Source organism: Aptenodytes forsteri, unplaced genomic scaffold (genome assembly GCF_000699145.1).
Source record: "Aptenodytes forsteri isolate BGI_AS27 unplaced genomic scaffold, ASM69914v1 Scaffold103, whole genome shotgun sequence".
Lineage (NCBI taxonomy): Eukaryota > Metazoa > Chordata > Aves > Sphenisciformes > Spheniscidae > Aptenodytes > Aptenodytes forsteri.
The window spans coordinates 5,573,556-5,587,955 of NW_008796051.1; the positions used below are offsets into that span (position 1 = coordinate 5,573,556).

General features: G+C 39.2%; 1 protein-coding gene across 1 annotated transcript in view; it reads left to right on the forward strand.

Annotated features, from left to right (window-relative positions):
* The first annotated feature begins 263 nt into the window (after positions 1-263).
* The window catches only part of TMEM117 (transmembrane protein 117), a 234,622-nt gene continuing 220,485 nt past the window's right edge, over positions 264-14,400 (forward strand). Inside the window, exon 1 of the mRNA XM_009286248.2 lies at positions 264-540. Coding sequence (XP_009284523.1) covers positions 264-540 — 277 coding nt within the window. The remainder of the gene's footprint in view (positions 541-14,400) is intronic.

Here is a 14,400-nt window from a genome sequence, read left to right on the forward strand (position 1 = left end):
AATGTATATGTTTGGTTGTTGTTTTTACATTGGAATGGGCAGAAATTTCAGTTTTTCTCTGCCTGGATCTAACAGTATCTTTTGATTGAAACTTTCATTGCTAGTCAAGTCTGAAGTGTTAAAAATTACTGAGGACAAGGTTACAGTGATTTGATTTTTGTAATGTGCAGATATCTCCTAAGCTCTGAGAATTCTGGGTATGTATAACATTGTGCATTTGTGTCTTTACATACAGGCAAAGAACAGTTCTGCAGTATCTGAGGATGGATAAAGACTTCCGCTACTACTTCCAGCACCCGTGGTCTCGCTTAGTTGTGGCTTACTTAGTGATCTTCTTTAACTTCTTAATATTTGCTGAGGACCCAGTATCTCACAGTCAGACAGAAGCCAATGTTATTGTTGTTGGTAATTGTTTCTCCTTTGTAACAAATAAATACCCTGAAGGAGGAGGCTGGAGATTTTTGAAGGTGTTTCTGTGGCTGCTTGCCATTCTCACAGGACTGATAGCTGGGAAATTTCTCTTCCATCAGCGCCTGTTTGGTAAGTTACATGATGCACCTACTGACTTCCTCATAATGGCTTTCTGACTTCTCCTTTCAGCTTTCTACTCATTGCAATTTTGTAAGCTTTGCTATTAATCGCTTCAGCTGTTTAGAGCTGTATAGAACTCAGTACATCAAAGCTTACATCATCGTGGAAATTAATGCCGTGTCTACTTACGTGAGCATAATTCACAATGATTTCAGTCAAAGAAGGCTAAGAATAGTGAAAGCTGACATGTTTTAAATACTTGAGAGGTCAGTGATTTTCAATACTATAAAAATACTCCTTTGCATCTTCAGACCGATTTTTAAATCTTATTATATCATTTTCTCAGCAGTTTGCAGAAAAGGTATTGCTCCTCGGGGCAGCGACACTACATGTCTTGTCAAAAGTCACATAAGTGGAAGCAGAGGCTGGGGGGGGTATTAGCAGAGCTGTGCTGAAGAGCTCCCATGTGAAAACAGGAATTCTAGAGAAGCAGGACCTGCCTGTCTCTTAGTATAAGTGCGAGTCAGTGAGATGGAAAGGTAGGAAATGGAAAAAAAACATGACAGTAAATGCTTTTGTGCACAAGATGTGACTAAACTGGGGAACTTACTGCACATGGACTGACTGAAAGGAATGGAATGACCCTGGATTAAATTCTGAGACTGAGAACTTACATGTAAATATATAGAGATACAAAAATATCTCTCATTGTCTTAACCGAGTCATGTAGTAAATGTAGAAGATGTTGCATCTGAGGGCTTAAGGCTGTCTCTAAGCTTTAGAGATAAGTAGAAATCATGGAAAAGATTACTTCACTCCTGCCAGCTGCACCGTTCTTTGAAACATCTGATTCTAGGTGTGTCATTGCTGGTCCAGATGGACTAGTCCTATATTCTTATGCTGGTAGGACTGCAGGATGGATGGTTACTGGAACACCTCGAAGCACATGAGCGATAGGCCATTTCCTTAGTCTGTCTCCTTCTATTAAGATAGAAAGAGAGCCACTATTGTTTCCATAAATCAAATGTAAAGCTGTTATGTCAAGGAATGAACAAGCAAAGCCACATTAAGAGACTTCTTTTAATACAGACTTCTCTTGAAGCACTTATTCTGAAAAATAGTTGAGCGTCTTGATGGCTATTTGGTGGCCATTTTACCTTAATTCCTGTGCTTTGGAGCAAGCACTGTCACAATAATGTTTTCCATTCTGGCTTCCACAATTGAGGAATGATTTTTTTAAATTGGAGAAGATTAGGGAAAAGTAATGAAACTGATGATATAATTGGAATATAAGCCCTACAGTGAGAGGATTGAGAGGATAAAGGAAAGATTAGAGGGTGACTTGCTCAAATTTGACTTGAAGGACAGAACCTTCAGTCCAGCAAATGTATTGCAAGGTCCAGTGCTTGGAAATGGCAAATAGCCAGCACTTTTTTTTTTAACTGAAAGGCTAGACAATCAGTGGAACAAGTTGTCGTAGGATGCGGCTTCATCAAGACGTGAATTTTTCTTTTTGTTCTAGTATGACTACAGAGTAATTCTCTGCCTTCTATCTAGGTAGGTTATTATGATAATTCCTTCTGGATTTGTAAGTGTATACTAGAGATAGGACATAGCTTAACTTAAATTTCAAAGTGGCTTGAATCAGCATTGCTGCCAAAAGGAGAAGGTCTGCCCAGCCTTCAGCATCTGCTGCTCTGTGCTTTTGTGCAGTTGCTCAGTGAAACAGGATAGGGAACTTACCCACGTTAGCAGTACCCCTCTTTTATTTCTGTGAGGATCATGTCTCTGATCATACCGATGTTTGTGACAGCACAAAGAAGGGAACAGCACTGGGAGGAAACTAACAGGCAACAGATTCCTACCCCTGATGGCAGTGCTGGCTTATGGATGTTTACAGTTATGGTCTGGGTGAGCAGTATGGATGTAGATACAATCTGATCTGAGGCTAGTTGCTGCATGTTGATTTTCATGGCAATTTGAGGCAGTGTAGATCTGCCGCAGCCCCACCCTCCTAACCCCAGCCACATCGTTTTGGTGCCTTCTTTGAGCCAGCGCTGCTGTTAATGTGATGGAGCAGCGAGCCAGCTCAGGCAGCTGATCCCATGGAAAACCAGTTGCTTCTGCTGTTGTCTACAGCAGCTCCTTGAACTGATGCGATCGCTTGGGTGCCAATGCTGATGCAACGGCCAAGGACTGTGCAGCCAAGATAGCCGGCGGCCACGGCAGCCCAACCTCGTGTTGGCTCGAGTGCAGTGGGACTGCACCCACGCAGTGTGTCGGTGGCAATATGCTGTTGCTTGTGATACGCTGCGAGCAGATGGCAGTCTGTGTGACTGTATTGCTGATTGATGTGGCCACGCTAGCTGTAAACTAACTAGTGTGGATAGCGATCGCATTGATGAGATGATGATGTGGGTTTACAGCTTGAGCGTATCTCTGGGTCTCCAGATTTGTACAGCCCATGCTGAAATCTTTACTGCCAGTTATTTGCCACTATTTTAATGTTTTCACTGCCTAGAAATCCCTCATTTTATTGAAATCCTCATTGAGTATGCCCTCTGGATCTTCTGGCATCAAGCACTTTTATGAGTTCGCCCCTTGATTGTTCTTAATTTCCCTAGTCTATCTTTCTAAGTAGCTGCTGATTCTGTCCTTTATTTAATCCTTTTTTTTTTTTCATGTATAATTGTTTGGAGCCATTCTATTTTTTAATCCTCATTCATTTATTTATATTTCTCTGCTAAATTCTGTTCGTAGAGGAGATTGTGACTGGTTGTTTCTTGTGGCCTGTGTATAACTTCCTGCAGTCAGGAAACCGAATAGCATCAGTCAATCTTCCCTGTCAGATCTTGGCTCACAGTGTATGCTGCAAATTGAAATTGAGAAGGATTAGTCTGCACATTTCACTTCAGATGAAGAGTGGAAAGGATTTTCTTTCTTTATGCCCTTCCTGGTCTTTTGTCCCTTGTCTTCTTTATTTCTTGCTGCTGAGTTTGCATATGAACTAGAAAAATAGTGTAGCTAGAATTACGTTGTAATATAGTTTACCATCTGTGACAGACACTGTCTGATAGCCATGACTGTCATGAACTATAAAAATAATAGAATTAAGTTCAAGCATGTTATGTTTCTAGAATTGGAAGGAGAAGTGCTGGAACCATCGTTTAGGCTTCATCTCTCTGAGTTTTTAGAGAGATAAGGGAGTAGGTAAACTATAATGTTGAGGAGTAGAGATCTCAACTAGAGAACATGGTGGGATGTTTTCTGTTGATAATATTCATTGCAACCTTTGAACAGTAACCTCTTCAAGACACTGCTCATGACTTAAAACAAGATTAGAAAACAATTACGTTTCTTGCTCTTCAGTCAAGAAATAACTTACTTCATTTGATAAACATCTCCCGTGATAAATATTTCCAAGGAAAACAGCCTTTATCTAGTACATTCTTTATATCTTTATGGCATGTGGTCAGAACAAATAGAATTTTAAAATTGCCTTTTGGCTGTTGTCCACTATATTCTTTTGATTCATCACTAAGCATATATTCTATTTGGTTAGTATTTGTGTTCTGCCATGCTTTTTATTTTGCAATGGAAAATGAAAGGTCATAGATGAATATTGGAAGTTTGGGGAAATAAAAAATAAAGATATATACCCCTGTTATTTTTTTGTTCTGCATGAGAGAGTGACTTGAGGTGGGGAAAAGTGGTATCTTCTTTGCATTTGCTTAGAGATTTCTTGATTTATTTTCTGCTTTATTAAAAGCAGAAAAAGCTTACAAACTGACCCCATTTGATGACACTATGCATTCAGAAAATGCATTCAAATCTTAAATCCCAACTTAAAAGAAATTCCTGAATAAGCTCTTGCACATTTTTATAAGGCTCTGGGGCACTGTCTGGAAAATAACACAGTATTCAGTGTGTAGAAAGTGTATGTTTTAATCGGCACCTTCTCAGCGAATGCAGTTCTGGACTCCAACCTCAGGCCCAAATTCTGAGTTCAGTGGGGGGTTTTTTGGCCCCAAGTTCAGGCTGTGCATTTTGCATCGATGTATATAAATATGATCTATCATGTAAATTTAAAATCATCTTTCATTTGAATAGACTTTTAGCAGTATGAATAAGTGGGCAGTGTACTTGGAAAAAGAATACCTTAATTTTCTCAGTCTAGCATCTTTCCTTTGACTGTTTTCCATGTGTAATAATCCTTAGCTTATGCTGCATATTAGATACATCAGTTTTTAAAAACATACTTCCTACAAAACATGCATGTGTCTACTTGCCCATTTTTCTGGTTCTAAGTTATTATAAAGATGTATTAAAATCTTATTGGAAGCCTGTTATTACAGAGACTGGATTTTATTCAATTACCAATGAGTGTGCCTGGATTTATATTTGTAAGTTCCTTTCTAAATTATGTGGATGGAAACTAAATACTTAATATGTTATAACAAATCATGGAAAACAAGATACATAGAACTAAAGCCATATTTCTTAAAATAGGACAATCATAATACTTCAAGCAAACCAGAGCAGTTGAATAAATGTTAAATTTAATGGGCTGCTCTCTTACAAATGTTCACAGTATGCAGTTTGTTTGGAATTAAATGGTAATCTGAGCTTCAAAGACACTGGAATGAATAAATAAAGCAGTCATTATAGGAATTGCACTGAGCTGTGGGTACACACTAATGTTGCAAATTTTTTAATGGACAGTAGTGCCATGCTGGGAGCAATTTCATGATAGACAGTTTCAAACAAAACACCCACTGAGGACCTGTTGTCTGAAAGCGTTACTCTTTTTGTCAAACATCTTATCTGGAAGGCTCTAAAAGATACTGCAAACCTATTATAAACAGACTCTTCAGTGTCTCCTTTTATGCCGAAAGTTAAAGTGTGTATCAACTGAAGGAATGAATGTATGCAAATTGCAAGAGGAAATTAGGCAGAATGGGATTTAGTCAGGGTGATAGTGCACTACATAAGAAAAGTGACTCTGTTAGGCGGCTAACGGACATAGGATAAATTCGTTCAATAGTACGTGTATGGTTAAGTGGTATCCTGATATATTCGGGGTCATGTTAGTATAAAATCTGGGCTGTGGTATTGCTGCTAGTATTGCTGTAGCATATCACTTGCATAGTGGTGCTTGTGCAATAGCTGTTTTGCAAAAAAAAAAAAAAAAGATGTGATAAGATTTTTGCATGGTGGTTTTTCAGCCAGATTGTTTCCCGTTCTTGTTTGATAGTAGTTACATGAACAGTTGTGCCACCATCTGTAGGAGCAAGTGATGGGTGTATGGCAATACTTGCATCAAATTCTAACCTGATTGATAGAGCATATTCTTTTCTGTTGTCAGCTCTGTATCTTACATTACAATAAGATCTGTCACTTAATACCCAGCAACTTTGTTCCAGCTTTTTCTTTTCCATTGATGGCTTCAGCCTAATAGAAAGCAACTAATGTGATAGCTGGTAAAAAACCACTGTCTTCCAGAGCCTGTTCAGTTCCTTAACAGTTCCTTAACTTCAATAGTTAAGGAACAGTTTAGTTCCTTAACTTCAATAACAATGATCAAGTTAATGCTGTTGAAGGCATTCAAGGTCTACTGTGATTGCTTCACAGTCAATTCACCTCTTTTGTTTCCAGTAAAATGTTGAACCAATACAATGAGATTATTTTGGTCCTACAAAATGTGTGCCAAGGGGCCAGTCTAACAGTTTGCTAATAATAACGCACAAATGACTGTGAGCAAGCATTTTTGAGAGCCAGAATCCTCAACAGGAAAAACATAAAAAGGGAGAAGCTCGCAGCCAGCCACCGAATGAGTGCAGGCTCATCAGTTTCCAGCTCTGGCGTGTTGCCAGTAATTAAGATGTCAGTTTAAAATAAACTTTACATCATTCATGAGGGAGACCACAAGTGACCTTTGAAATATAAATAAAAAGCATGCAAGTGACCTCCTAATTTCTTCTTTTACTCTTGTATTTTTAGAAGAGCCATAACATCTTATTGCTTCCTCTCTTCAGGCTCAGTGAGAAGACTGCCGTCGTCTGCTCTTGGCGTTAGTTGCGGAATCAGTCTGACAGATACATATTACCTCTGGGTAGTAAATTATAGAGTTTGATTGGAGAGGTACAGGCAGTAGCTACAGAAAGATTATTTTCTCTTCAGTGAAAGCTTTGATTGTACTGGAGGCTCATCTCCTGTTCCCCAAGCAGCAGCAAGAGACTGCGAGAAGAGCTACATGTGTCAGATTATCCGCAATGGGAAGGCTCCAGAGAATATTTAGCATCCAGTGACTGAAAACTAAAAATAAGTTCATTGCTACTTAATATTGATGTGTCAGCTCTGTGTTTTGATCTTTTTGACGTGACTTTCAGATTTTTATTTCCATTTGAGACTGGGGGTGCGTTTGGAACGATGCCTGCCATTTACAGGAATAATATGTCTCCGTTCCCCGATTTCCAGAAATAGAAGTGAGTTTATTCCTAGCAGGAGCAGCCTGATGGGCACAGTACAGGTGCAACCTAGTGCAGGGGCAAATTTCTTCCATCCTTATTCCATACAGCAAGGAGATGGAGAGGGTGTTAGTGTGGAACGTCGCCTCACTGTGTGCCCGATGGAGAGCCCCAAGGAGAACATGATGTCTATGGTCATGCTGTGCCCTTTCAAAGATCCCCTTGGGCTGTCAGAGTGGCGTGAAGGTCCTTCCCGTACCAGGCAACATTTCTCTTTGTGTGATCCTGCTGGGACTCCAAATCAGACAGTGTGACTGCTATACGAAGTTACATATTTCCTTTTTTTAAAAAAAAAATCCAAAAGGAAAAAACCCCAACATTCTGCGCTTTAAAAATCTTTGAATACATTCTCAGGATTTAAGAACTATTTAGCAAATAGTAAATGTGGTTTCTACATTTCTTAAAGATATTTTGCATATGGCAAAATTAAAAAATTTGTAAATGTTCTGACTAGCCAGAATGACTTTTGAGGAGGAGGGATCAGTAATTGTTCCCTACGAGACAGGTAGGGCAGTAACACAGTATTTCTAAATGTGATTCCTGAGACAGATGAGGCACATAACCTCGTTTCAGATGCTGGCAAACAGTTTTCTGCTTTCTTTTTTCTCTTTTTTCATCAGAAGGGGCAGTACGCGGTTCCCCACTGAGTAGCCCCTGCCAGGGGATGGCAGGAACAGCAGAGACTTTCCTGCTTTGAGGATTCACACTCTACCTGGTGCCTCCAGGTGGGAAAGGAGTCTCCCAGGGGCAGACTGGGCATCTGGGTAGAGGTAGCAGCAGAGCCTCAGGGCAAGGTGAACTGAGGCCAGAACAGAACGTGTTGAGTAACTCATTGTAAGAAGCAGTGATCTTGTGAAGCTTTTACAAACAAAGGACTTTTCATCCAAATTTTCTCAAAGCTTGGTTCAGATAAAGCATTATAATTTCCTTTGTTTTCTAAGTAAGGTGAGATGTTCTTACCCATCTACCATGTTTCACTCCAGAGACAGCTGCATTTTAGTCCTAAGCAGAGTCAATTCCACCATATATTACATAACTACCTTTTAGGAATGCTTTGACATTTAATCCACAAATAGCCCTCACTTGTTATTGCCCAATCACCAGCATGTTATGGTTCCTTGGTGCCATTAGGAAGGCCTCATTAGAACTGACTTCCACGTTGCGTAGTTATGCAGCCGCCCAATCTCTGCAGCACAGCATAAGAGCAGATGACTACATAGGTGTTTGGAAGCAAGACTCTCTTGAAATTTTCAAGTAAAAATGCTGATGGTAATGTAATGATGGTTACGATGGTATTTTAATGATGACAATGGTAATAAGAAATGTTTGAATGTTTTCCTGTTTGATATAAATGTCCAAAAACATTTAAAATGTTTAAAGTGATGTTCTCCCTTAAGCTCAGCAAAGCAGGAATTTAAGATTTCTGAGATTACATAACCAAAGATGCAGAAAAATCATTTATTAAGACACGAGTTAAAAAGTGCAGGCAACAATCATGTTTTCTTGTTTTCCACATTGCCTTATCTGCCAGTTCCACTTCAAACATAGTAACTTCTGCCTTTTCCTTTGTCTTACGCATCTATCACTTAATTACCTGGAATGATAAAAATTTGTATCTTTTGCATATTCAAATTGACCATTGAATAAGTTATGGCAAAGTAGCTGATTTAGGTGTGATTATCACCTATTTATTTTCATGATTTGTAAGACTTTAGAACATTACAAGCTTTGCGGGTTAAACCAGTGATGCTTCTGGCTCAGTGTCTGACAGTAGCCCACTGTGGGCGCTAAGATAAAGTATAGGAATAGGAAAGACTGTACTGATAACTCCCAGAATAGTTTCTCAGCCTCCAACAGTTTGTTCAGAATTCAAACAAAAATATGTCTATTTTTAGATGCCTTTGACAGTCATTCTGAAGACAAATAATAAAGGTAGTAGTTAGCAGTAGTCTTAGTCTTTGTTCCTGCCTACCTGTTACTAAGAAGCAAGTCCTTCTCAAATTTTCACAGGTACTCATAAACCCCCAAATTTACTGAGTCCTTCATCCTCCTACTCCTGTTAAAGTACTGGGAGACTTGTTGGTTTTGGCCATTTGTCTGAAGTCCGGAGAAACTGAAAATGTAAAAACAAACTGTCAGTTGAAAAGAGGCAGAATCTTCTGTTGAGGTCGTCCTGTCTTTTAAATTGCCTTGAATTCATCTTTCATTTGCCACACTGGGGTGTGGCCTTTTAAAGTGGACAGCTGCTTAGGGCTTTGTAGGCTCACTTATGCGCATGCTAAATAATGTTTTCTATTTCTGGGACACTGATGCAATATGCGTCTACTAAGAAGGACAGTTTCATTTAATACTAAAGCAAAGAAGAAACTAAATCTGTACAAGATTCAAAGTCAAACATACTAAACGAATAATGAAAATGAGATATTATGGCAGAGAGGGCATAAAGAGATAAGGCAGGATGGAGGAAAATGTTCCTAGAGAGTCACAGCAGCATCAATATTTAATTGTAGTTTACTTGAGAGAAAGGGAACAAGGCCTAAAATTTGAGACATCCCCGCTTTAATTAACAAAACCCCACAGATATCCTGGCTCTCTTGCTAATCTGTGGTCATAGATGTAAGTGACAAAAAATACAGATCTTAATTCACTTTTGACAGTGTAATGTGTTGGAATTTCATGAGGTATGGGAAGTGAAGAAGAAAACTAAAACCTAGTATTTTATCTGGAGCTTCTGTGGAGTTCCTGATCAGCTACTCCAGACAAGAATTTTCCCCGGAACGGTTACCCCATTTGCTGCAGAGCACAGGCTCTTCACTCGCCTTCTCCTGTGGGTAGTGCCCTGGAAATCAGATTGACGCCTGATATAATTACATTACAAGACACAAATTGAGAGTAGGAATTCTCATGTTACTTAAATTGAGGTATATTCAATGTCAGTATATATTCAGTTACTCTTTTTCATTTTTATAGTTACAAACTTATAGTTGCAAACCTTATCCCTCAAGAGACATGCCATAAAGCCATCTCGCACGTCTTGCTGAGGGAAGCAGGTTAAGCCTGTTCTAGCCATTTCCTTGGTGTGACGTATTATGGAAAGGTGAAGTCCTTCAAAGACCGCTTCCTCAGAGATGGAAGAGCATGTCTATTCCTAAGTATGTCAGTGTCTCTTAGGTGTCTGGCGCTATGAAAGGCACTATTTATTTTGTGACCGAATAATTCATATTATTTGAAATTGAACCCCTTTATAACTAGACTTCTCAAGGAGTCTCAGAGGGTATTTTGTGACCATTGTAAATGCCTCAGGACAAAATTTATGTTTATTTTTCAATACCTACAAGATGTATTGAATGTAGTCTAACAAGATATTCCTAAAATAACTACTACTTCAAAACAAGTGAAGACATTTTTGACTCTATTGAAGAGGTTTGAATTCCTTACTCTGAGAGGGAAAGAATCTTCCTCTGAAAGAGCTGGAAATGTTCAGCAGCAAAACTGAGAAAGTGCCCCATAACCTCAAGGAAACAAGTGCCATGTACTGTTTGCTCTGCCTGTTTCTTGTTAAGACACTAGTGTCTCAAGATGGAGAGCTCTTTTTTGGCTATTTGAAGGTTAAGATGCTGCACACTATCATGCTGCACATAAAGCGTTCTGGACCTGAAAGCTGCATCATTGACACGTCTTTATTATTTCTCTTTCTCTTAGATCCTGAACTGTATAAATTATTGTCCATCCAAAAGTTGGACAGTGCACCTTTAGAGGTGGAATGCTTTTCTGTAGTAGTATCACATTTCCCAGGGAACAGCCTTTTGCCATATTAACATATAGAGGTGGATGGAAAAGGCTTTCTTCCCAAACAGTTCACCAGCACCTTTCTCCTTCGATTATTTCAATTTTTATCATTCAGACCTGTCTGGTGAATCAAACTCATTTGAGTAGCCTCTTAGCTTAGTTAGTTTGCTGCTTGCAACAGGCTCTGCAGAGTGCTCCAGTGGAGGATTATACTGTGCTTGCTTCCCTTGTGATACTGAAATGTGGGAAAGGCCACGTGCGTGTCTCCTCACCAGCAGGAAGCTTCTACCTGGGGGCTGACCTTAGTTTTTAATGGTTTAAACTGTCTGAGCTGCGTGGTGTCTTTCTTCCTTTACCATCTCTCAGTGAAAATGGCCTTTCTAGTGACTGCTGTCTAAGCTAAAAGAGCTGATGAAATCCAGGCTCTCAAAGTATGCCCAGACATCGCATTCCTTAGTGGTCACTTCTAGGCTTTGTCCGAAGTTTACAGCTAAAAGAGTCAGAATCTCACCTTAGCCCATCAGTCCATCCTCACCTCCCCTTTTCTTTCCCAATTCTTACCAAAATCTTACCCGATCCCAGATGACATAAAACTTAAGACTCTTCAGACATTGCGCAGGCTGAAGTTTTTTATTACGAAAAACTGCAATTATTTCAGCTCTCAGTTAAGGTTTTTATTGCATATGTGAAGAGCTTACGGAGGCAGTCTGTGTGTACCCAGAGGTTATCAGAATGCCTTTCTGGGTGTCAGACTAAATCTTAACTTGGTTGAGGCTCATATAAGGTTGTGTATGAAATATGAATTATTGATCCTTGGATTTCCAGATGCGGTTTGATGTCCTGATACTGATGGTGTGGAATTGGTGTAGATCATATGTTTATGTTTGTATGGTTGTCTTACACCTTTTTTTGTGTCGGACTCTCCTTTTGCCTTCAGACTTCAGACAAGCGTGCAAATGTCTCGCTAGGGATGCATTCTGCCCTAAGTTACTCCAGGAGTGGGTTTTTCCTAACCTTACAGAAACTGTGGCTCTTCAAAATGCATCAGCTCCACCACGGTTTCCACACCTCACCTTCCAGCAAAACTAATTGCTCAGCTGGGATTCGGATTTATCCAGAAAATGAGTGATAACAGATCTGTTATTCTCATGCTGTGGTAATGGTTATAGCATATGACGTCCTGCTGTTGTATAGCAGGGGTGGTTGTTGCAATTACAGTCTGTGCAAACAACTGGCCAGAACCACAGTTATCAGAGGAAAATTAGCTTTGAGAAGCGATTCAGACAGAAATAATTATCTTTCAACAGAGGAGCACCTTCTAGTGGTATTGAATGAATATGGCAGCTAGTTAATCCGAGTTACTCTCTCTGAATAAGGAGACGTAAATGTGGTAGGTGAAGAATAGTAATGAATATTTCTGTACACTGTTTTTGTGATTAAATTGATAATTCATTTAAAAACAAAGGAAAAAACAAACCTGAGTAGGGAAAGCATATATTTGAAAAAACAACATTTTTCAATTACAGCACCTCCCCCGCCAACCTATTAGCTTACTAGCTTTTTATGCACTTACCATTAAATAGTATTTTTGTGTGTTGTACTGTGGAACATACCCACCCTTTGGCTTTTTTTAGTAATGAAAATTTCATTTCATTATATATCTGATATAGCTCCAAAGGAAATTTGCTATGGAACTGTTATTTTGTCCAAAGTTTCACTGATTGTTAACACAGTTTCTCCATCCAGTTTATTTCTAGTAAAGGTATATTTCTCAGTATAGTATTTGCCACGGTTACTTACTTTTGCAAATAACATAGTATCAAATGATTTAAAATTAAATTTTTCCACAGTTACTAGTAAATACAGTGGATATAGTGGTTTAGCTGATGTTGTGGATTTCTACTCTTTCAGTTTGTATGTAGTAAATAATCCTTTTTGGGCACCATTACGTAGTGTACATAATAAAAATGAATAATGTGCTATTTCTAGAAAGGCAAATTAGGATTAATGAGCAATGCTTAATACTATGTCACTGCAGGAGATTTGTGCATTAGTGGAGGCTATCTGTATGAAACAGATATTCATACTCAGATTTTCATTGGGTTCCTTTGAATTTTGCAACTTTGTGAAAAAATGTCAAATATATAAAGTTTGATTTGCAGGTGGTTGAAAGAAGACATAACTTTAGTTCCACTTTTTAATTCTGTAAACATAATCCCGTGTTATCAAAGTAGAGAACTTGACCTTTTTTCCTGAAACACTTTTTTGACATCTGGAAGCTTCAGCCCAAAGTTGAAACAGGTCTTGCAAACGTTTTAACCAGTGAAAGCTCATTCCATATCACTTGTTTTGGGTGTGCCATTATGAAATGGATTTGTTCAAATAACTAGTATTTTTGCATCCTCTATCCCATGGTAGGAAGGCAAAGGGGTGGTAAGACAACTGGGAACCTGGGGCAAAGTTAATGGAGTTGGGGCTTTGTCTAGTGCTTCTGTAACAGTGGGCATAAAATTCTGCAAAATATTGGAAGTGCCACGCAGTCACCTGTTAGAAGTACAGCTGCCTAACCCTTAGGCTGTTTTGAGTCCGGTAGAATAACAATCAGCTTTCCTGCAGTAAGATCTATGCTGCTTGCAGCACGTACTAATATTGATATAGGGCTCAATTAACTGATTTTATCCCTTTTTGATGCTCAGTCAGGTGTCTGTCTGGACACGTATACAGATGCTAGTTGAGAATTATATAGCTTATGAAACATTAGTTTTGACCAAGTCTGAAAACTCTCAGATCTAAGTATGTGCCCCCGTATTTCATTGTAGGCTAGAGAGCCGTCTTGGTTGCCATTGGAATATACTTTCTCTTGGTCCCACAACATCAATTCTCCACTTGTCTTGTGCATTTGAAACATGAACATGCTCTGTAACCGCTGGGGTTCCTTGTTTGTGAGATTTAGTCACAGTGTCCAAAACAGACAGCATAGTTGCAAATATTTATTGAAGATAAGAAATAAAACAAGACCCATGCTAAATCTGTACGTACTGAAATTAAATCAGAAAGCTGTCTCTGGTCAGGGTTTCTTTTCTTCTGCATACTTTACACTTCCAATTAGAACTGAAGAGAGGGAACCTCCTGCAGGGGAGCTCTCATCCGCTGAGGGGGTCTAGACAAAAAATAGCGTACTCTGTTCTTGACCAGGAGGGAGTCTAGCTCGATTTTTTTAAAATTAAAATGAGCATTGTTTCACTTCCTTTGATACACAAATTCTTTTTGTTAGCACAGCTGCTCTCACCTGTATTTGACTGACCAAGTGACTACCTTTTTGCCTCAAGAAAATGTAAATCTCTTTTTTTTCTCATGCTCTCTGCCAGTCTTTGATGGCTCAGCATGCACATTCCCTCCACTGAGTCCCAGAGGCAGCGTTGCTTGCCTGAGTCCCGTAGAAAATCTCTGGCAGAGCTCGTGGTCAAATCTAAATCTGTTTTGAGTTCCAGTTCAGCACTGGGGTTAGTTGTGGGTGGCTGTTTTCTGTCGACCGCCGGTGCCTGTGTTTGAT